Genomic DNA, 23,971 nt, shown 5'->3' with positions numbered 1-23,971 from the left:
TGGAATACTACGCAGCCATAAAGAAGGACACAGTTATCGACTTTGTGGCAACTTGGATGAATTTAGAGACCATCATATTCAGTGATCTATCACAGAAACAAAGAAATGAATACCACATGTTTTCACTTATAAGCGGGTCCTGAACATTTATCACAATACTGCATGAGTGGAATTGGCAGTTGTTGGATACTGCCAGGAGAAGTGGGGAGGCGGGCTTGTGACATTACTAAGGGTACCTGACCCTAGACCAGGGGAAGTGGGAACCGGTTGGGAGCCCAGACTTCAGTTGAACATAAACTACTTATCTATCTAATCCTGACTTTTACTCCACATCTTTAATAATAATAATAATAATAATGAAACTAGCAATTAGAATACATAAAAACACAACCCAATAATAAAAAAGACAACTTTTAAAAATGGGTGAAGTATTTGAATAGACATTTCTCCAAAAAAGCCACACAAATGGCCACTATGAAAGGATGTTCAACATCATTAGTCATTAGGGAAAGACATGTCAAAATTATAATGAAATTCCATCATATATGCATTAGGATGGATATAATAAAAAAGACAATAACAAGTTTTGAGAAAGATTTGGAGAAATTGGAACTTTATACATTCCTGGTAGGAATGTAAAATGGTGAAAAAAAAGCGAAATGTCTATAGTTACCAAAACTTCATAGTATTGGTATAAAAACCAGCACATTGACTGATGGAATGTAATAAAGAAGTCAGAAATAAATCTACTTATTTACAGCCAACTGCTTTTTGAAAAAGGAATCAAGAACATACCTTGGGGATAGGGCATCCTATCCACAGGATATCCATAGGCAGAAGAATGAAACTGGACTCCTATCGCTCTTACCATATACAAAAATCAGCTCAAGATGTTTTAAAGACTTACATGTAGGACCTGAAACTATAAAGATACTAGAGAAAAACATAGGGAAACACTTCAAGATACTGATCTAGGTAGGTATTTTTTGTGGCTAAGACCTCAAAAAGGACAAGCAACAAACCAAAAATAGACAAATGAGACTATTTTAAACGACAAAGTGTCTATACAGCAAAGGAAACAACAGAGTGAAAAGACAACCTGTTGAATGGGAGAAAATATTTGCAAGCTGCTTATCCAACAAGGGAGTAATATCTAGAGTATATAAGGAATACAAACAACTCATCAGTAATAAATGATCCCATTAAAGAGTGGGCAAATGACATGGATAGACATTTCTCAAAAGAGCATATACAAATATATGAAAAAGTGTTCAGTAATCATCAGGGAAATGCAAATCAGAGCCACAGTGAAATCTTATTTTTTAAATGCTGACAGGGATGAAACAGTTATACATTGCTGATAGGAATGTAAATTAATAAGCCGCCAACACGATGGAGATTTCTCAAAAATTAAAAGCACTACTACATGACCTAACAATTCTGCTACTGGGCATTTATCCAAAGGAGAAATCAGTATTATCAAAAGGTTACCTGCACTTTTGTGTTCATTACAGTGTTATTCACAATAGCAAAATTATGGATCAGCCTACATGTCCAGTGATGAATGAATGGGTAAAGAAAATGTATGTATGTATATACTCAGTGAAATACTGTTGGGTCATACAAAAGAATGAAATGATTTCATTTGCAGCAAGGTGAATGAAACTGGAGGTCATTCTATTAAGCAAAATAAGCCAGACACGGAAAGACAAAAATATCACATATCCTGACTCGTGTATGAGCTAAAAAAGTTGATCTTGTAGAGGTAAAGAATGGAATGAGAGTTATGAAAAGCTTGGGAAGGTTGTGTGGGGAAGGGGATGAAGAAAGCTTGGTTAATGAATATAAACATACAGTTAGGAGTAGGTTCTAATGTTTGAGATCAGAGTAGGGTGACTATAGTTAACATTATGTATTTCAAAATAGCTAGAAGAGAACTTGAAATGTTTTCAGCATATAGAAATGATAAATACTTGAGGTTATGTATACTCCAAATATCCTGACATGATCATAACACATTTTATATTTGTCAAAATATATTATGTGTAGGCCATAAAAATGAATACATTTTATTATGCATCAGGAAAAATAAATGTGATATATCAAAAAAATGATATCGCTGAAATGTTACTCAGCGATAAAGAAGAATAAAATACATTGATACATGCTACAGCACAAATGATCCTTGAAAATAACTAAATGATAGGAGACAGTCACAAAGACCACACATTGTATGATTCCATTCATAAGACAGGTTCAGAATGAAAAAAAAACATCTAATGAGACATCAAGTAGTCTAGTGGTTGTTTAGGAGTTGAGGGGTGGGATGCAGAATGCATTATTACGGTCTTCAGGGTAGAGCTTATGTTATACTGATCATGAAACATTTTGCTGAACATAGGTAACTTTCTGAATACCTTCACTTTCCTACATGGACTTTTTGTTCTGTTACCTTTTCATTCATTATACATGCCATGAAATGTAAGTCTGTTTATGATGAATTACTTGATCAAATTAGTGTTCTTATTTCTCCTACTTAATCTGTTTCACATTACTAAGGTACAAGACTGAATAATTGATCAATTCTGATTTATTTATCATTGTTTATGATAGAATAAGTGATATGGATACTTGCTAGGTTATATTTCTGATTGTCACCTTGATAGTCTGATGCCTCTCCAGAAATTGAGGGAGTTGTTGATTAGTTACAGTATAATAATGACTGCTGGTATCCACGGGAAAATAGAAATAATGTGTTCTTTTTCTGCATCTATTCTTCCTAATGGTTCGAACAAGCACAGGCAACTTCTTTCTTTACTGTTCAATTCCACACCTTTTAAAAAATACTAAGTTTACTTGAAAAGTTTCTCAATTGGAAATATATTTGGTGTCAGCATTATGAAATATCCTGCTCATCTTAGAAAATTAGTCTCCAAGAATAGCACAAAATTTCTTTTTTAGCAAGATAATTTTATGTTGTTAATTATTCATAAAGGTCTCAAAAGTTTTGGAGGATCTTATAGCTAGATCAATGAATCAGGAGATGTAAAATAGTATGCCTTAAACAAAAGTCATTCAATACCTCCGTTTCTAAATTAGTTTTAGATGACACAAAGTAAGATTTGTGAAAACTGTAGATATTGCTATTTGTGCCATTGTTTTAAAGCGACTTAATCCTCTGCTGTCATTAGCTGTGAGATTAACTCTACTGTCAATGCAAATTGCATAGTGCAATACTGGGTTTAAAAAAATGCATAAACATACAAGGGAAATAAATTCATTACTACTCGTTGTATTCCAGGCAGAGGCAATATTTAAAATGATCAGACTGGTACTCTCATGACACCGACCATTCAGAAAAGATACTGGTTATTGGATCATAATAGTACTTTTTGACTGAATAACAGCACTGGTCCTAGGCAATACATTTAGTATTTGTTATTAAATTTAACTTTAATCATGTCTTAATGGTAGATATTATTTTTTCCATTTTGCACATGGATACTCTAAGACTTAAAGAGGTTAGTAACTTATGTAATATCATCTAGCAAATTGGTAGAGCTGGAACTCAACTGTAGTTTTGTCTGGCTCTAAAACCTGTGTTATTTTTTGTTGTTTTACTGTCATGATAAACTTAAGACTGAACTCTTCTTTCTGTCAAAAACCGAGTTAATAATTCATTGCCTGTTTGGAAGAATAGATCATTTTACTAGTTTTGGAATTTTCTGAAAAAATAAACTTCCTTTCTATCAATACTTCCTAAATGATTTTCTTTCTTGTTACATATTAGGACGTCTTGCATGGCTGGTATACTTAGTTGGGACAGTTGTAGGAGGAAGATTAACATATACCAGTACAGATGAACATGATGCTATGGATGGAGAATTATCCTGTCGGTAAGTGACAGCCATGTAATTTAAAGAAATTTGCTAAATAGTTAAGAAATTTAGTTAGTGAGCTACTATTGTGAGTTAAAGCATTTTGTATGTGACCTTTTGAGGAAGATATTATTTCCCTTTTTGTTGATGAGAAAACCAAAGCTTGAGTGAGTTGTAGAAGTCAAATCTCTAATAAATAATAGACTCAAATCTTTTTTAGATATTTGTGCAAATAATGTGATAAAGATTTAGGTTGCTTTTTATGGCTTAGGATCTGATAAAGCATATAAAATTGGCATATATTGGAATGGTGGCAGAATTGGGATAGCATACATCTGGTCAAAAAGTATTGGGTAGTCAATTTTCCAACACAAGCTTTGATTATGATTCTTGACTGGAATTTTCACCAAAAGGCCAGCCTTAGGAAGAAGCAGTTGAAATACTATATTTTTCTTCATGTTTCTATCCTAAACTGAGGAAAATTACCATATACAAATAATACAAATGAGTTGATTTTTCATGTATTTTCATTTATTTTTGTTTTTATTTTTGAGTTTGGTCTCACTCTGTCACCCAGGCTGGAATGTGGTGGCAGGATCACAGCTCACCATAGCCTTGACCTCCTGGGCTCAGGCAATCCTTCTACTTCAGCCTCCCAAGTAGTTGGAACTACAGGCATACACCACCATGCTGGGATTACAGGTGTGAGCCACCGTGCCTTGTGCACGTTCAACTTTAAATAAGATTTATTTTGACTGGGCATGGTAGGGATTACACTTGTAATCCCTGTGCTTTGGGAGGTCAAGGTGGAGGATTGCTTGAGGCCAGGAGTTTAAGACTAGCCTAGGCAACATAGTTAGACCCCCAGTCTCTACAAAATATGTTTTTTAAATCAGCCATATACTTGGGAAGTTGAGACAGGGGAATTGCTTGAGTCTAGGAGTTCAAGGCTACAGCGAACTATGATCATGCCTGGGCAACAGAGTGAGAGTTATCGAGCGAGAGAGAGATAGAGAGAGAAAGATTTCTTTTGTGTTTTAATTTGCATTCCCCAGAAAACAGAAGCTTAGGTACAATTTAAGGATGTTTTCTGGGGGGATGGGAAGAAAAGTACATTTTCAGAAAAGGAAGAATGAGGGGAAAGTAAGAGAATATAAGGAAACAAATATAGTCAATCCTCCTATTACTGGATTTCATTTTTCTGAATTTGCCTACTTGATAAAATTTGTTTCTCACCACAAAATTAATACTCATGGTGCTATTGCAATCATTTGGGTGAAAAAGTTTGAGGTACATGTGCTCGTTCCCAGCTGAGGTTGAACAAGGAGGTTCTCTGCCTTCTTGTTTCAGCATTCATACTGCAAATAAGTCTCCTTTTTCTATTCTATGTAATACTACATTTGTTGCACTTTTATGCTTTTTGTTGGTGCTTTCAGTGTTTAAAATGGCCCAACTGTAGTGTTAAAATGCTATACAGTGTTCTAAGTACAAGAAGGCTGTCATGTGCCTTACAGAGAAAATACACGGGTTGGTTAGGCAAACTTAGGCACCAGCTGTAGTACTGTCGGCTGTGAGTTCAGTGTTAACAAATCCACAGTATATAGTCTATAAAATATCTTTAAATGGAAACACGCATAATATTGTGGCCCATTGACAACAATGTTGTGATGAGAGGCTTGCAGAAACTTAACCCTGTACTTCCCCTAGCAGCAATGGTTCAGTATTCTCTGATTCAGTGTTTACAGTGACTTTATAGAATATAACTACTATGAATAATGAGAATCTACTGTATAAGGTGGTGCATTACTGAGAAAACACAGCTAGTTACCTACTTTTGTAGAGATGTCCCTCAGACCACATGAGACCACTGTGCCACAGAACAGCCCATGGTAGAGGGAGTAAGGGCAAGCAGTTTATCTGCTGGCTTCTTACTGTGTCCCATTTCTTACTGGTCGATGTCTGCTCCTGGGGTATTGAACTTTTTTATTCTTCTTAATTTTGTTCCCAGGTTTCTTTGAGTAGCTGTTGGGGAGCCAGAGCTTCTGTTGGTTCTGTTTAGTTGGAACTACAGACTAGAGCTGTGGTTTGCCTCTCCTCTTTCCTGGGAGAATTTATAACTGCAGGAACTCTGTGAATTTACTGGGGCTGAGGGCAGGAGTGGGGTGAGAGGTGATAGTGGGGTTAGTGAGTGTGCAAGCAGAGCAAGCAAATTCAAAGTTGGTCATATTCTAGGACTTACACATGTAATCTGGGAACAACATAAATATGTGTTTTAGACTATTGAGATTCTAAATTAAGAATGATGTCTTATGTAAATTTACAAAATGCCCCATTGATATTAAGAAGTTCCAGATAGATAGAACCGTAATACTCTTGCCTTCTCTATGTTGTTATATAACAGCTGCCAATTCCTTAGAGAACACCACCAAATTAGAAGATCTAGTAGATCCTGCCAAAAATCTGTGTACTATCTTAGCATGAAAAGTTTAATATTTATAAAAGCTTCTAACATTGTGATAACCTATAACTATAATTAAAACATGCTACTTTGACATAGCAAGTAAATCTATTTGTATTCAGGCCACACAATTCTCATTAAAGATAGTTTTATATTTGTTTTAGTTTCATTTATCATGACTAAAATGTACATCTCTTGAGAGATTCTCCCATGATTTTATCTTGTTTATTGTGTATCCTCTCAGTCTGCTAGTGCTTGCTTATTTCAGGCTTATTTTCCTCAGCTATGTTACCCTCTGTTGCTCCTTATTGCACTCACCTGCTCATCTTCCCGTAGTCCCCCATCATCAAGACTTTGACAGCAAACTCAGAGTTTTGCTCCCTCGCCCAAACCCTACTGTCACATAGATAACTTCAGCTTATTTTCAATCGGATAACATTCCTCCCCCTTTCTCTACTCATTAGTCTCCAGTGGCTTCTTCTCACTCTTGAGGCAGATTTCAAGGCTCTTTTGAAAGTCCAAAGCATTCTATGCTATTTCTTATCTTCTTTCCTACACTTTACCATTTAACTCAACCATACTGGCTGCCTTGCAATTCTTTGAGTATTACTAATATGTTTTCATTTTAGGGTCTTTCCACTTCTATTTTTTCTGCTAGGAATGCTTTCTTCCAGATGTTTGTATAGTACAGTTGACCCCTGAACAGTGTGGAGATTGGGGACACTGACCTCCCACAAAGTTGAAAATCTGCTTATAACTTTTGGCTCCCCCAAAACTTAACTACTAATAGCCTACTGTAGATCTAAAGTCTTATTGTTAACATGAACAGTGGATTAAAACATATTTTGTATGTTACATGTATTATATACTGTATAATAAAGTCTTACAATAAAGTAAGCTAGAGAAAAGAAAATATTAAGAAAATCATAAGAAAGAGGAAATACATTTGCTATTCCTTAAGTGGAAGTAAATCATCATAAAAGTCTTCATTCTCATCATCTGAGGAAGAAGAAGAGGAGGAGAAAGAAGAGAGATTGGTCTTGCTGTCTCAGGGTTGACAGAGGTGGAAGAAAATTTGCATATAAAAAATTTAAATCGCCGAGCTTGGTGGCTCAGCCTGTAATCCTGTGCCTTTGGGAGGCTGAGGTGAGTGGATTGCCTGAGCCTGCGAGTTCGAGACCTGCCTGGGCAGCGAGACCTCATCTCTACAATAAATCAAAAAATCAGCCGGGCGTGGTAGCGCATGCCCTGTAATTCCGGCTACTCGGAAGGCTAAGGCGGAAGGATCGCCGGAGCCCAGCAGATCGAGGCTGCGGTGGCCGGGAGTGGCCACTGCACTCCAGTCTGGGCGACAGAATGAGACTCCAACTCAAAAAAAAAAATGTAAATCCCTGTTGTTCGAGGGTAAACTCTACTCCTTCGCTGCAGTCAGGTCTGTACTCAAATGTCTCCTTTTTGAAGAGGCCTCCTCTGACCTCCCTATCTGAAAGAACATTCTTATCCTACTTTTTTGTTCTTCATAGTACTTATTACCTCGATGTTGCTTATTTATTTTTTCTACTAGAATAACGGAAGAAATGAGCTTTGTTTTGTGTACTGCTGTGTTATATATCCTCTGTGTGGCAAAACCATAACCCTGCAGAAATTGAGGCTGTTTTCTAATCTGTTGAGTGACAGTAAAAGAAATTGCACACTTTTGTGAATAGGTGACATCATCAATTAATATGTTGTTTTTAACCTCAACTGGACCCTCAGCAACGTCCAGTGATTCTTTTTGTTTTAGTAATTCTTTTTTTTTTTTTTGAGTTGGAGTCTCACTCAGTCACCCAGACTGGAGTGCAGTGGCTGCTCCCGGCCACCGCAGCCTTGCCTGCTGGGCTCCGGCGATCCTTCCGCCTCAGCCTTCCGAGTAGCCGGAATTACAGGTATGTGCTACCAAGCCCGGCTGATATTTTGATTTATTGTAGAGATGAGGTCTTGCTGCCCAGGCGGGTCTCGAACCCGCGGGCTCAGGCAATCCACTCACCTCAGCCTCCCAAAGGCGCGGGATTACAGGCTGAGCCACCGAGCCCAGTTTAGTAATTCTTAACTTCTGACTTCTACACACCTATTGAATTGCTTGCTGCACTGGGATATTTTATCCCACGTGCACCTCTAATTCAGCAACTAAAATTAAACTAATCTCTTCCATCCACTGCAACCCTAACTATATTCACATGTCTCATCACCATTCACGCAGTTGCCCATGCCTGGATCCTGAGAGTTAATCCTTAATTTTTCCTTTTTTTTCCCTCCAACATTTATATAGTCATCAAGTTTTGTCATTTCTACCTTCTAGTTGTCTCAATTAGTTTACTTATTTCTGTCTCTTCTGCCACTTTGACTACTGTCATCTTTCACCTGGATTGGTGGTATAGTTTTTAAATGGACTCCTTGCTTCCTCTTTGCAGCCAGAGTAATTTTTCTGAAGTACAGATCTGATTATGTCAGTGCTTTGCTTAAACTGTGCAATGACTTTCCATTGCTTTTGGGATTAAAATCAACATGGCTTATCAGGCTCTTCATTATGCAGTTCCTGCCTGTCTCATTAGCTTCATCTCCTGCCACTGACTACAGTATAGCCATATTGAACATTTTACAGCTTTAAGATGAGCCATTTTTCTCCCCTCTCTAGATGACTACACATGCTTTCCACTTTCTTAAGGTGCTCTATATCTTTGTCCTGTTCCAACCTAGAATATTAGGAATCTTTGCTAATTTATTTATGGCATTTATTATAGTACTTTGTCATTTATTATTCTAATTGTTTGTTTTATTGTCTTTCCCTTAATAGACTAAAGATTTCTAGAGGACAGGGAATATATATATCTTGTATTCTGAACAGCTAACTCTCATCTGGCATATAGTAGGCCCTCAAATATTTGGTGACTGAATGCTTATTTAATTGGATATCCAAAGGAATCCAAAACAATTAATTATCCAAAATTCATTTCTTTGTATTTAAAATGGCATGCTTATTCAAGGGTAGGGTGCAAAAGCCATAGAATTTATTTATAAAAAGTTGTGCATTTATTCTAACATGATTAAACTTCAGTCACCTTTTTTTTTCATAAAATAAGTCCTTTATTTATTTTTTTAGCAGACATTGATAGGATACAAATTATTCACCATTAATACAGTTTTATTTTTGTCATTATTAATTGCCCAAGATAAAGAACTTCAGTCACCTTCAAAGTGTTCTCTGATGTAATACACCTATTGAAACATTTTTACATTGCTCAAAACAGTCTTTGAACTTGTCAATTTTGGTGCTTTTTAGTGTTTTCTGTTTTTGTTTCATCTCTTCCACATCTGCATTACGTTTCCCTTTGAGAACTTTTTTCATCTGGGGAAACAAAAAAAGCCACTCGGGGTGAGATCAGGTGAAAAGGGAGGGTGAGTAATGAGGGTCATGCCATTTTTGGTTAAAAACTGCTGAAAACGCAGTGGGGTGTGGGCAGGTGTGCTCGTAGATCACCCACCATGACATGGGCAAATGTGTTGAAAGAATATATAAAAAAAAAAATACACTGAAGCCAAATGCAGCCTCTCACATCAAAGCTACCTGGTACACTGATACAGAAGGGTTCCTAGAACACTCACCAAGCGAGGGAAACCTGTACTACCAAAAAAAAAAAAAGCTTGTACTCCAAAAAAATAATTCCAGTTTTTTTGGGGTCTCGCTCATACATAGATCAAAATTGTGTAATGGTTTATCTTTTTTATTCCTTCCATGCTCTTACCAGAAGTAATTTAAGTTAAAAGAAAAGTAGATGTAGAACAATAAATTGAAACTTGGAATGACTATGATCTATAGGTAGAGCATTCCTAATTTGAAAATCTGAAATTTGAAATGCCCCCAAATTCAAAAGTGTTTGAGCACTGATATGAATCTCAGAGGTCATGTTCAAAGGAAATGTTCATTGAAGCATTTCACATTTTGGATTTTCAAATTTGGGATGCTCAACTGGTAATTATAATGCAAATATTTAAAATTTTGAAAAAAAATCAATATCCAGAACACTTCTGATCCTAAGCATTTGAGTAAGAGATACTTAACCTTTATTTACCGTGTAAGCATTAGTTGTATGCATTTGCTAGAGGTGGCCACAAATCTTTGAAGGGATCTGTGGCAGTAATGTCAGTTGTCCCACATGTCTCATTTTTCCTTCTTCTATAGTAATAAAATACCTGATTGTTTTGTTGGGCAAATGGATAACTCGAATTAAGACTAGATTTACTAGGTTGTCTTGCAACTAGTTATAGTTAAGTGATTATGTTCTGGGTAATTGGGTATACGTGAATATGGTATATGCAACTTATGTAGACTTAATGGGTGGAGCTGAAGAAGCTACCTTAGAACACAAAGTGCTTGTGGAGGCAAGTGTAACAAGAGAAGGAACTGGAACCCTGGGTACATGGAGAGCCAACAAGCCTGGAACACTGCCTTGGATTTTTGCTTGAGAGAGAAATAAACATCTGTATTATTTAAGCCATTGTTATTTTGGATTTCAGGTACTTGCAGTGGAACCTGTACAACTGCCAAAACTTATTTAACAAATGGATCATGTACCCTGCTGGGAACTCTCGCGTACTCTCTTGTTGGGGATATCATTGTCTCTTAGGCATTGCCTCTTATGCACTATAGTAATATGGGTTGTAAAGGCAGCCCAACAGTCTTTTGGTTTCATATCATACTTGAGTTGGGAATGTGTGCTATAAAAAGAAAATAAAAGTAAACAAGAAAATACCATAGACTCAACAAAGAACTTGAGTAAGCAAAGAGAGGTCTTATTCAATAAAGAATTTAAAACCAAGACATGCCTTATTTAAGTCACCAGATATATCAGCTGGATCCAGAGATGAAATTTGATGTATCTCTTTATTTAACTAAAATTTATTCCAACAATCTGCTACTTCTTAAGGACATAGATTTTAAAAGTTAGTTGTGTCTAGCCTCTCAATAGAAGACAAGCACATCATCTTAGGAAAAAACCTAACAAAAAACTCCCCTGAAACCTGGTTATAGTAATCTAATTCTTAACTCTAATTATTTGGCAAATACTTTATAAATCTTAGTAGTATTGAGGGTATTGGTAAGTGAAGAGTACTTTAAAATAAATAGCTTAATTTATAAATATAGGAAATAATCACTATAAAAGTGCTTGTCAAAATATATTTTCTTAATACTTTGACAACTTATAGCAAATTTTTTTAAAAAGTTACTATGCTGTGACCTAGACATTTTGTTTCTGTAAGTCTTTGGAGATAGAGGAGGCGGTCAGTAGTATGTTACACTTAGAAATGTGAACTTTTCTTTAAAATGAAATGATTAAATTTTGACATATTCTTAATTGTATGCAACCATTTAAAATAATGCTTTGGAGGCTGAATATGGTGGCTCACTCCTGTAATTCCAACACTTTGGAAAGCTGAGGTGGGAGGATTGCTGGAGGCCGAGGTTCAAGACCAGCCTGGGCAACATGGCGAGACCCTATCTCTATTAAAAAAAAAATTAACCATGCATAGTGGTGCATGCCTGTAGTACTAGCACCTTGGAAGGCTGAGGCTGGAGGATTGCTTGAGTCCAGGAGTTCGGTTTGCAGATGAGCTACCATTGTGCCACTGCACTCCAGCTCAAGCAAGAGAGTGGGTCCTTGTTGCTAAAATAAAAATTTTTTAAATGCTTTGAAAATGTATTTAATAATATGAAAATGTAATCGGCTAAAATATGGTGAGACATATTGTGGAAAAGAATAAAAGATTTAGTAAGTAATTCAAATGCACAAATGAATCCTAGTGTACATGATAGCAGATCCTTCAAAATGATGAGCAAAAGATAGACTGTACAAGAAAGAAATGGTGTTGAAGCATCTAGGTCGCTATCTGGGAAAAATAATGTTGGATCCTTATTTTACACTCTATATCAAGATAGGTCCAAATGTATCATGGAGGTAAATGTAAAAAAAGAATCATAAAATATCTCAGATTGAGGTAGTATCTTGCTATTATGCCAAATTTGTGAAAGAAAAATTGATGAAATTTTCTGCTTGAGAAAAACATTAACGAAAACTACATGACATTAGAGAACGCCATAATTAAAGTCAAGAGACAAATGAAAAACAACCAAAAAAAATTATTTATAGTTCACTTATAAGCAAATAAGTCAACTCTATAGCATATAAAGTATTTGTAGACATCAGTAATAAAGACAAACAATCGAATGGAAAAAATCAGCAAAGCACATCATGAGATTACAGAAAATGACATAAAAATGTGCAAAATTTTTAACCTCACATACATAAGAGAAATATAAATTAAAATATACTGAGATGCCATTTTTCAGATTTCCAGAAACTCTAAAGTTACCTATCATCCTGAATTATCTCATCTATGTGTATATAGTCACTCATAAGTTGTTTCAATTTTTTATGGAGGGCAATTTGGTAATAGCTGTCAAAATTATAAAAATTTATATTGTTTGACCTACTTGTTTGACTTAGGAATATGTATTGTAAATGTACATGTTTGAAATGACATGTACAGGATTGTTAATTGTAGTATTTTTGTAATAGCAAAAAAATAGTAAACCTTAGTGTCTGTCAACAGGGAAATGCTTATAATGGAATTTTAAGCAGTTGTAGAAGAGAAAGCTCTTAGTGTCTGACATGGAAAGATCTCTAGGATGAGTTGTTAAATGGAAAAAGCCCATCTCATGCTCCATGTGTTTATTTACTTATTTTCTTTTTTTATCATAAAGATGTGGGGTACAATTCAGGGTTACATATAAAACATTGACTATGCAGGTACCCTCGTTGATGAGGTATGCCCCTCCCTCCCTAGCATTTTCCCTCAACTGCCGATCCTACCCTCCTCCCCTGACAGTTTCCCACTATTGCCAGTCCCTTTCTTATAGTATTATAATCATTGTTCAAGATTCGCTTATAAGTGAAAACATATGCTACTCTGTTTTTTGTTTCTGTGATAGATCACTTTGTTTCTGTATGATCGACTCTAAATCCATCCAAGTTGCTGAAAAGTCCGTATGTTTGTCCTTCTTTTTGGCTGCATAATATTCTATTGTGTATATGTACCACATTTTAAAAATCCAGTCCAGCTTGGATGGGCAGCATGGTTGGTTCCATGTTTTTGCTATTGTGAATAGAACTGCAACAAACATACATGTGCAGGTATCTTTTTTGTAGAATGATTTGAATTTCTCTGGTTATATTTCCAATAGGGGGATTGCTGGGTCATATGGAGGGTCAATTTCTAGTTCTTTCAGAAATCACTACACTGTCTTCCAAAGAGGTTGCACTAGTTTGCATTCCCACCAGCAGTGTAGAAGTATTCCTTTTTCTCTGCATCCTCACCAGCATCTGTTGTTGTTTGTTTTATTAATAATGGTCATTCTTACAGGGGTTAGGTGGTATCTCAGTGTGGTTTTGATTTGCATTTCTCTGATGATGAGTGAGGCCGAGCACTTTTTCATATGCCTGTTGGCTGCCTGTATATCTTTTGAGAAGTGTCTGTTCATGTCTTTTGTCCACTTTTCAATGGAGCAATTTGTTTTTTTCCTTTCAGCATGTTTGAGTTCCTTGTAGATCCTAGATGTTAGGCCTTTGTCAGATATATGGTTGGCAAATATTTTTTCCCATTCTGTGGACTGTCTCTGCTTTTTTGATGGTTTCTTTTGCTTTGCAGAAGCTCGTTAGTTTGATGAGGTCCCACTTGTCTATCTTATTTCTTAAGGTATGGCATTTAGGGTTCTGAATAAGTATTGGTTGCCAGTTCCAATTTCCTTAAGGGTGGCTCCTGCATTTTCTAAGATTCTTATAGTTTGAAGTTTTACATTTAGGTCTTTGATTCATTTAGAGTTAATTTTTGTGTATAGTGATAGGTCTTTGATCCATTTAGAGTTAATTTTTGTGTATAGTGATAGGTAGGGGTCCTGTTTGGATCTTCTGCATGTGATCAGCCAGTTTTCTCAGCACCATTTACTGAATAGGTTCTCCTTACCCCAGTGGTTGTTGTTGGAAGCTTTGTCAACGATGAGTTGGTTGAGAAATTGAGGCTTTGCTTCTGGAATTTCTATCCTGTTCCATTGGTCTATATGCCTGTTCTTGTACCAATACCAGGCTGTTTTGATTACTGTAGCCTTATAGTAAAGTTTGAAGTCTAGAAGTGTGATACCTCCTGCGTTGTTTCTTTTGCTGAGGATTGTTTTGGCCATTCGTGGTCGTTTGTGTTTCCATATGAATTTCTGTATTGTCATTTCCAGGTCTGAGAAGAATGATGTTGGTCACTTAATGGGTATTGCATTGAATCTTTAGATTGCCTTTGGTAGGATGGCCATCTTAACAATGTTAATTCTTCCTATCCTTGAGCATGAAATATTTTTCGATTTGTTTGTGTCTTCTTGGATTTCTTTTTTTTTTTATTATTATTATTTTTTTGAGTTGGAGTCTCACTCCGTCACCCAGACTGGAGTACAGTGGCACATTCCCGACCACCGCAGCCTCAACCTGCTGGGCTCTGGTGATTCTTCCGCCTCAGCCTTCCAAATAGCTGGAACTACAGGCGCGCGCTACCACGCCCAGATAATTTTTTGATTTTATTATAGAGATGAGATCTCGCCAAGTAGTGCAGTGCAGGTCTCGAACCCACGGGCTCAGGCAATCCACTCACTTTGGCCTCCCAAAGCACTGGGATTACAGGCTGAGCCACCAAGCCTGGCCGTCTTCTTGGATTTCTTTGAGCAGTGCTTTAGTAGTTCTCATTGTAAAGGTCTTTCACTTCTCTGATTACGAAGATGCCAAAGTATTTCATTTTTTTGTGTGTGGCTGTTGCGAATGGGATTGTGCTCTTAATTTGGCTCTTTGCCTGCTTGTTGGTGGTGTATAGGAATGCAGCTGTCTTTTGCACATTTATTTTGTACTCTGAGACTTTGCTAAAGTCCTTTATCGGTGCAAGCAGGTTTTTGACAAATTCGCTTGAATTTTCAAGGTATAGGATCATATCATCAGCAAAGAGTGATAACTTGACTTCCTCTTTTTCTATTTGGATACCCCTGATTTTCTCTTCTTGTCTAACTGCCCTAGCTAGGACTTCCAACACAATGTTGAACAAGAGGGGTGAAAGCGGGCAGCCTTGTCTTGTTCCAGTTTTCAGGGGAAATGTTTCAGTTTCTATCCATTTGGCAATATGTTAGCTGTGAATTTACTGTAAATAGCATTTGCTATTTTGAAGTATGTATACTATTTTGAGGCATACCTAGGTGTTTGAGGGTTATTATCAAGTTGGGATGCTGGATTTTATCAAAAGCTTTTTCTGCATCTAATGGTATAATCATGTGGTTCTTGTTTTTACATCTGTTAATGTATTTAATTACATTTATGGACTTGCAAATGTTGAACCAGTCCTACATCCTGGGAATGAAGCCTAGATTGTCATGGTGGGTGATTTTTGAGATGTTTTTGAATCCAATTTGCTAGAATCTTATTGAGGATTTTTGCATCTATGTTCATAAGGGATATTGGCCTGTAGTTCTCTTTTTTTGTTGGATCTTTACCCGGTTTGGGTATCAGTGTGATGTTAGCTTTGTAAAATGATTTGGGGAGAATTCTGTCCTTTCCAATTACCTGGAATACTTTCAGTAGGATTGGTATCAGCTCCTCCTCGTACGTTTTGTATAATTCTGCTGGAAAGCCATCCAATCCAAGACTTTTTTTGTAGGTAGTTTTCATATGACAGAGTCAATATCCTGGGTTGTTTTTGGTCTATTTAGTGTCTCAGTGTCTTCTTGTTTCAACCTGGGGAAGTTGGGTTATGTCAGAAAGTCCTCCATTTCATTTAGGTTATCAAGTTTGTTTCCATATAGATGTATATAGTAATCTCTGATAATCTTTTGTATTTCATCGAGGTTGGTTGTGATTTGATCTTTTGTAGTTCTGATTGTGTTTATATGGGCTTTTTCTTTATGATGGCTAGGAACCCATCAATCTTGTTAATTCTTTCAAGGAATCAACTTTTTGTTTTGTTGATGTTTTCTATGATATTTTTATCTTCTGTGTCCCGTATTTGGGCTCTTATTTTTGTGATTTGGCTTCTTCTGCTAAAGTTGGGGTGTTGGTGGTCTTCTCTTTCCAGCTTCCTTAGGTGATTTGTTAGGCACTCAACTTCTGATCTTTCCGTTTTCTTGATGTGTGCTTGTAGAGGTATAAATTCCCCTCTTAGAACTGTTTTCATGGCTTCCCATAGGTTTTAGTAAGATGTTTCTTCATTTTAATTTGTTTCCAGGAATCTTTGAATTGTTGCTTTGATTTCAGTGTTGACCCAGTAGTTGCTCAGCATAATGCTGTTTAGTGTCCATGTCTTTGTGGGCTTTCAGGAAATTTTATTGGTGCTGATTTTTATTCCACTGTGGTCTGAAAATGTCCATGGCAAGATTTCAACCTTGTTGATGCTGATTTTTATTCCACTGTGGTCTGAAAATGTCCATGGCAAGATTTCAACCTTATGGAATTTGTTTATGCTTGATTTATGTCCAAGGATGTGATTGATCTTGGAGAACGTTCCATGTGGTGATGAGTAGAATATATATTTGGTGGTTGTTGGGTGGTATAATCTGTAGGTATCTATTAAGTCCATTTGGTCAGGTGTCAAGTTTAGGTTCTGGATCTCCTTGTTGATTTTTTTTGCCTTGTTGATCTATCTAGGGCTGTTAGTGGGGAATTCAAGTCCCCTGCTATAATAGTGTTTGAGTCAATATCATTCTTTAATTTATTTGGTGGTTGCTTTATAAATACTTGTGCTCTGTGTTGGGTGCCATATATGTTTAGGATGGATATTTCTTGTTGATGGATTGAACCTTTTATCATTATATAGTGTCCTTTTGCATCTTTTTAAATTTTTGATAGCTTAAAGGTTGTTTTGTCTGATATTAAGATTGCAGCTCCTGCCTTCTTTTGTGATCCATTTGCCCTGAAACTTGTTTTCCATCCTTTAACTTCAAGTCTGTGTGCATCCCTTGGAGTGAGATGAGTCTCCTGGATGCAGCAAATAATTGGGTCTTGGTTTCTTTGCCATTCTGTGTCTTTTCAGTGGTGCATTTAGTCCATTCAAATTCAGGCCGATTATTGAAATGTGATTGTTTATCCCTGCCATGAGGTTCTTACAAAGTTTTTTTCTTTGCTTGTTTTCTTTTGGCTTTGGGGTTGATGTATATGTGTATTTTCAAGTTTCTTGTTGTGCTATATTCTCTGTCGATTTTGTGCTCTGTTGTTCTCTTGGGAAGTGTATGGTCATTCTTTTTTTTTTTCTTTCTTCTGTGCTTAATACCTTTTTAAGTGTCTGTTGTAGAGCTGGTCGGAAGCTGCATAATCTCTTAGGGATTGGATGTCTGGGAAGGATTTTAATTCTCCAACATTGATGAAGCTGAGCTTGACTGGATAGGAAATTCTTGGTTGAAATTGTTTATATTTGAGGACTTTGAATATAGGGCTCCAGTCCCTTCTTGCTTGTAGTGTTTCTGCCAATAGGTCTGGTGCTATTCTGGTTGGTTTTACCTGATAGGTAGTCTGATCTTTCTCTCTTTCTGCCTTTAGGATTTTTTCTTTTGTGCTATTTTATGTCGGCGAATTACTATGTGTCTAAGGGTTGGTCTTCTCATTTGATGTCTTGTGGGGGTTCTCTGTATCTCTTGTGATTGACTGGTCACATCTCTGGTGAGATGGGGAAAGTTTTCTTGGATTACCTCCTGGAATATTTGCTCCAAGTTGTTTTTCATTTCTCTTTCATCTTCTTGGATTCCAATCAGATGTAGGTTTGGCCTCTCTTGATATAATCACTCATCTCTTGTAGGCTTTGTTCTTTCTTTCTGAGTCTTCTATGTTTTTTACAGATCGGATTAATTCCATGTTCTGGTCTTCAAGTTCTGAGATTCTTTCTTCAGCTAGATTAATTCTGCTTTCCATGCTTGTCATCTTATTTTTTATTTCCTGGATGAAAATTTTTATTGCCAAAATCTCTGTTACAAGTTCTTTCAGTGTTGCATCTTGTCTTTCCTGAGTCTTAGTCACTGTTTCCATCCATTCCCTAATCCATGTCTTATTCTGCAGCCAGTTGCTGGTGACCTCCATTATTTGGGCACCAAGGTCTGATTTTTTAGGAGTTTTGTATTTGGTACACTTGAAATTGCCTGTGGTCTTCCTTTGGTTTTTCTTCATTTGTAACATATCTCTTGTTTTTCTCTTTTTTGTTGTTTTTTGAGTTGGAGTCTCACTCAGTCGCCCAGACTGGAGTGCAGTGGCTGTTTCCAGCCACCGCAGCCTTGACCTGCTGGGCTCCGGCGATCCTTCCACCTCAGCCTTCCAAGTAGCTGGAACTACAGGTGCACGCTACCATGCTCAGCTAATGTTTTTGATTTATTGTAGAGATGAGGTCTCGCCAAGTTGCTCATGCAGGTCTTGAACCTGCGGGCTCAAGCAATTCACTCACCTCAGCCTCTCAAAACGCGGGCTTACAGACTGAGCCACTGAGCCCGGCCTTGTTTTTCTCTTTATTTCTGTTATTCAGTGTCAGTGGCAGAGGCTTTCCGTTTTGATGTTTGCTCAGTCCTCTATTCTTCCCTGATCCGGCCTCTGGATTTGTTCTATTTAGACATAGGTTGGTGGATGGGAAGCTTTGCTGTCTCTTGTAGTTTTTGAATTTCAAATAAAGTAGGGGATTGGGTGCTAGGATACAGAAACTACTTGCAAATTACAATGGTCACTTATTGTGGTATGTGTTCCCTGAGACCTACTCCCCATCACCACTCATATGCCAATAGTAAGCAGAAACCAATGCAAAAAGCAACTGAACACACACACAGAGATACACACCCCAAAAGAAACTGGAATAACAACAATGTGTAGCAAAACAAACAACAACAAAACACCAAGAAAAATAAACACACACACATGCCTAGCACAAAATGAATAGAGAAGAAAAACAGAAAGATCAGAAGAAAAAAAAGGAAAAAAGGAATTCAGATCAAACCCTCACACATATATTGACACACACCTTAAACTATAAAAAATGAAAATAAACCCAGAAGAACAAAAGAGTAAAAACAAACCAACAGCAACAACAAAATTGAAAGATGAACACTCAATCATTCATGTACACACATAAACAGAAAACGACAGATAAAAGAAGAAACAAAAAGAAAAAAAATGTTGGGGGGATGCACATCAAACCCTCACATACACATTCATGCACAAAGGAAAACTATTTAAAGAATAGATGAAGTACCAAACAAAGAATTTTTAAAAATTAAAAAAAAAAAACCTTCCCTCTTGTGGCAGGCTCTGTAATTGTTCCTCTAATCAGATCTCTCCTGCAGAGCCACCTCTTTCACTCTCTCAAGTGTCTGGATCAGGGAAGGAGGAGAGGCAGTGGAGGTGGGTGGGGCTACAGTCCTCCCTTCCCACTCTCTTGTGGTCAATCTCCTCCAGTGGGGAGGTACGGGATTGTCTTCCCCAGGTATGTAACTCGCAGGAGGTGCCCCAACCAGGCCTATCCTGGAATGGAGTTCTGTTGTGACTGACGTCCAGGTTCCACCTGGGTTTATCCCTCTCAGTTATGACCCAGCTATGTGGGTCTGATGTTCAGATGATTGTTGGGAGGAGGGGTCAGCCCCAAACTCACCACTGATCTGTTTGGAATCGCTCCTCATCCTTTTCTGGCCACACCCTTTGTCCCACTGCTGGATCAGGGTAGGAGCAGGGCACCTGAAACTCACCACTCATCAGGTCCCTCTGAAGTTTGTGCTTTCAGGATATTCCTCTTGGTCACGATCAATCCCTGAGTAGTTGATCCGCCAGTCACAGAGATCGGGTCTGTTGCTCCATGGTGAGCAAGTTGAGCACTTCCCTGCCTGACCTTCAAGATGGTGGTGGGGTGCCTCTCTTGTCCTTTTTTGTGGGACTTTGCCTCTGAACTCCCTCTGCAGCCCCTGCAGCCAGTGCCCTGCTATGTATTGAAGTGGTGAGGCAAAGCTTGCGGTCAGCAATCTCTCTTGTCAATGGCGAGGGAGAGCCTGGGGTGATAGTCTCTCCTCGCTACTTTTCACAGGGAAACTTGTCTCCCTTAAAAAAACAAAAATGGCTCTCAGCTTCTTCGACCTGGGAAGAGCCAGAGACCAAGCAGAGAAGCTGCAGTACCAGCTATTGCACCAACGACCTGGCCACTTGCTCTTGAGCCCCCACTTAAACAGTCTCTCCCAGCATTTTCTTCCCAGGAAGGGTTTTGTTGATTTAAAAAAGAAAAGAAAAAAGAAAACGGTGCTATGCTTCTGTGCCCTGGGAATCACGAGGGTCCAAACCCAGCAGCCGAAGCACCAGCCACTGCACCAGGAGAGCCCTGACTGCTAGCTCCCTAGCTCTCACTCAGGCAGCTACTCACACACTCACTTGCTCACTCATGCATACAAATTTTTTCATAAATTCACTCACACTGCCACGTGCATAGTCTGACTGACTCGGCCGCCATCTTCCTGATCTTCTTGCTCCTGTGTTTAAAGGATTGGGAGGAGACTTGAGTTGAATTTACCTGTACGTACACTAAAAATTCTCTGAAAGGACCTATAAACTATTAGCAATGTGTATGTACTTGTATATGTGTGTATATACATACAGGGAAGAAGCTGAGTGGGTCAGGGCTAGGCATAGCTGCCTTTGTGCTAATTAGAAAAAAGTGCTGCTTCCTCAACAACCTCTACTTATGTCTCATAAAAAATTATTATAGTGTACTGATTTTTTAGTGCAAGGTACAGCAGCCATCCACCAGAAAATTTTAATGAAACTAGATAATGTTGAAGGATTTTTTTTGAAATTCTGTGCTAAACTTTTTATTATATTGAATTAAGCTTTTTCTCTATGTAATTTAACTTTCAGTTCATTTAAGATTTTCCAATAATAGTTTCTAATGATAAATAGAAAATGTATGATTTTCTGATAAATAATGAGTTAAATAACAGTTTAACCAATGTTAGAAATATTTGATATTGTTAAGATTATCTTGTATTTTATTTTAGGTGAAATTTTAAATTACTAATTAAAGAATGATGTACATTTTGATAGGTATACCTCTTGATTTTTTTGAACATTGAATCATATGACCACCCCAATACTGAGTTATTTAAAAATATAAGATTAAGTGAAAAAGTGAAATATAAAACTGCATATTTAATATAACTCTTCTTTTACTAAAAACGTATAGATATAGACTTACATATACTTACAGCTGTGGGTGTATACCATATATGTGTATGCCATGTGTTTATATATATAAATTTCTGGTAAAATACTATCTGCATATACATATATACTTTTGTATTTATGTGCATGTGTGTGTATGTCCTATGACAAAGAGACTAGAAGCGTTAGATCAAATCAATGGTAGAATTTCAGATTATTTAAAAATATTTTTAGTATGCTTTTGTATTTTTCCACTTTTTATAGTGATTTAATATTACATTAAATTTAAGATAAATGCTTTAATAACATTTCTCTAAGGTTTTTTACTGAAGCTTTTTTTTTCTTTCCTTCATGAAAAGAGTTTTTCAGCTTATATCTTTAATGGATACTGGATTGCCTCAATGTTCTAATGAGAAAATAGAGCTTGCAATTCTGTGGTTCTTGGATCAGTTTCGTAAAACATATGTTGGTGATCAACTTCAAAGAACCTCAAAGGTAGGTTTTACTACTAGAGATTTTAGAAAATGTTGTTGGCGATGAAGAAAGAGGTATGCATATAGCAGCCAAAGCTGAATGATGTTATTTGGGAAATTTCTACATAAGAGGTGTAATTGGTCAATTGAAATCAGTTGAAGAATTGGTATTTAAATTCATTGTGAAATTAATTTGCTTGTTGTATACCTAGATTTTACTTTTTGTTGGAAGGTAGATTGGCAGAGAGGTAGTAAATATTTCTTACACAGATAGTCATCAAATAGTTGAGATTATTTTAAAAACTAATGGATTTTACCTTACTGCATTTCAAGACTGAAAACATAAAATTTGCTCATTTAGTACTTCTTGGGTTTTTTGGACACTTATTTATTTGATTTCCAGTGTATTTCGCTCATCCTTTGGCATTTTTACGTGATAAATAATGAGGACCAGGATAATTAGATGTGTCCTTAAGAGGCTGCAGTAAAATAATCTTCATACAGGGAATACTCCTAGTATGATAATTGAGCGTTTAGCATCAGTAAATTTAGATGACTTGATCTTGAGACATAATGAGGGATTATTGAGAGCATTTATGTGAACCCTAAGAGCTATTTAGTACCACTTATGACACTGAATAAGATTCATGAAATTTTTTTTTCTTCTTTCTGTAATAGTAACTCTTTCCAAAACCTACTCTGTAAGAAGTCCTAACAATGTTCTTTGAATTTATAGTTTTAGTAATGTTGAAGGGTTTTTTTTTTAATTGGAAAAATTTAAAATAAGCTTTTTATATTCAATTGAGGTGTTTTATCTTAGGAAATCTAACTTAAGCTTCAGTTCACTTATGTTTTCCTGGAAATAATAATTGTATAATAGTGTAAAAAGATATTTGTTTGCTTTGAAGACCATTCTTTATTTTGGATAAAATTTTCTTCATCTTTTAAGGAAATGATGCAGCTTGATACTTTCTTTGTCAAATATATTATGATATTTTATTGCCATTTAGGATTAATATCAGTAACATTTTCTTAGAATTTAACTGCCATTGAATGAGATTATTTGTAAGAAGAAAGAGTAGCTAGAAATAAATGTTTTAGGTTGTCAATAAGAAAGTAGAATCAGACAAAAATTACATGCTATAAAGTTTATATAGAATGCTTCTTTTAAAATCTCAGGTGTTCTACTTGAAGGTTAAATATAAATCCAATAATGATAAATTGTCTTGTTTAATATACCCAGAGAGATTGTTATTTTGCCTTTGCAAAAGTGCATATTCCTGAAACATTACTAATCCAATATCCATTTGAACTGAGTCTTAAATCAGAGTAGAAAAGCCTTCTAATTATTGCCTTGAAAGTACTTGGGAAGAAATAAAACTAGTTGTTTTAGGGCAGTGGGATTTCAGAAATGTTTTTGAAAAATTTTCTTTTATATATATAACTTGTACTGTAAGATAATTATGAAAAAAGTGAATTACAGAAGATTAGTTTTTCCTTTTCGTAAAAGCTTGTATATTAGGAAAAGGTATGCACATCATCAAAGTATCATTGATTCTTTTATTATAATGTTAACATTTTGGGGTGTATGCATCTTTTTGTTCTATTATAAAAGGAAGTTAGTCCTATGGTGACTTTATTTCTAAGGTGTTCCTGGCACATAAACTCATAGTGAAGCTCAAATTTCCCACTTTTTAGTTTCTCTGGCTTGTCTGCTGATCTATCTTGATACAGATCATTTTTGGGGGTTCTTAATATGTGACCTGTCACTTTTCTAGGAACTTTTGGTGCTCACTTTATTTCTTACAGTAGGCCTGCAAGGCTAGTATTACTGCTCCCATTTTACTAATGAAAGAACAGACTCTTTAAGACATTTAATGAGTA

At 36.5% G+C, this 23,971-nt stretch overlaps 1 protein-coding gene across 1 annotated transcript in view; it reads left to right on the top strand.

Moving 5' to 3' along the window:
• RANBP17 (RAN binding protein 17) overlaps window positions 1-22,256 on the top strand; it is a 74,236-nt gene extending 51,980 nt beyond the window's left edge. Inside the window, exons 13-14 of the mRNA XM_021713923.1 lie at window positions 3,791-3,896; window positions 21,974-22,256. Of these exons, the coding sequence (XP_021569598.1) occupies window positions 3,791-3,896; window positions 21,974-22,154 (287 nt within the window). The 3' untranslated portion in view covers window positions 22,155-22,256. The remainder of the gene's footprint in view (window positions 1-3,790; window positions 3,897-21,973) is intronic.
• Window positions 22,257-23,971: the final 1,715 nt, after the last annotated feature.

Source organism: Carlito syrichta, unplaced genomic scaffold (genome assembly GCF_000164805.1).
Source record: "Carlito syrichta isolate Samal-C Ts95f unplaced genomic scaffold, Tarsius_syrichta-2.0.1 Scaffold93688, whole genome shotgun sequence".
Classification (NCBI taxonomy): Eukaryota; Metazoa; Chordata; class Mammalia; order Primates; family Tarsiidae; genus Carlito; species Carlito syrichta.
Note: the sequence above shows the minus strand (reverse complement) of the source record. Positions and strands in the feature narration are given on the sequence as shown.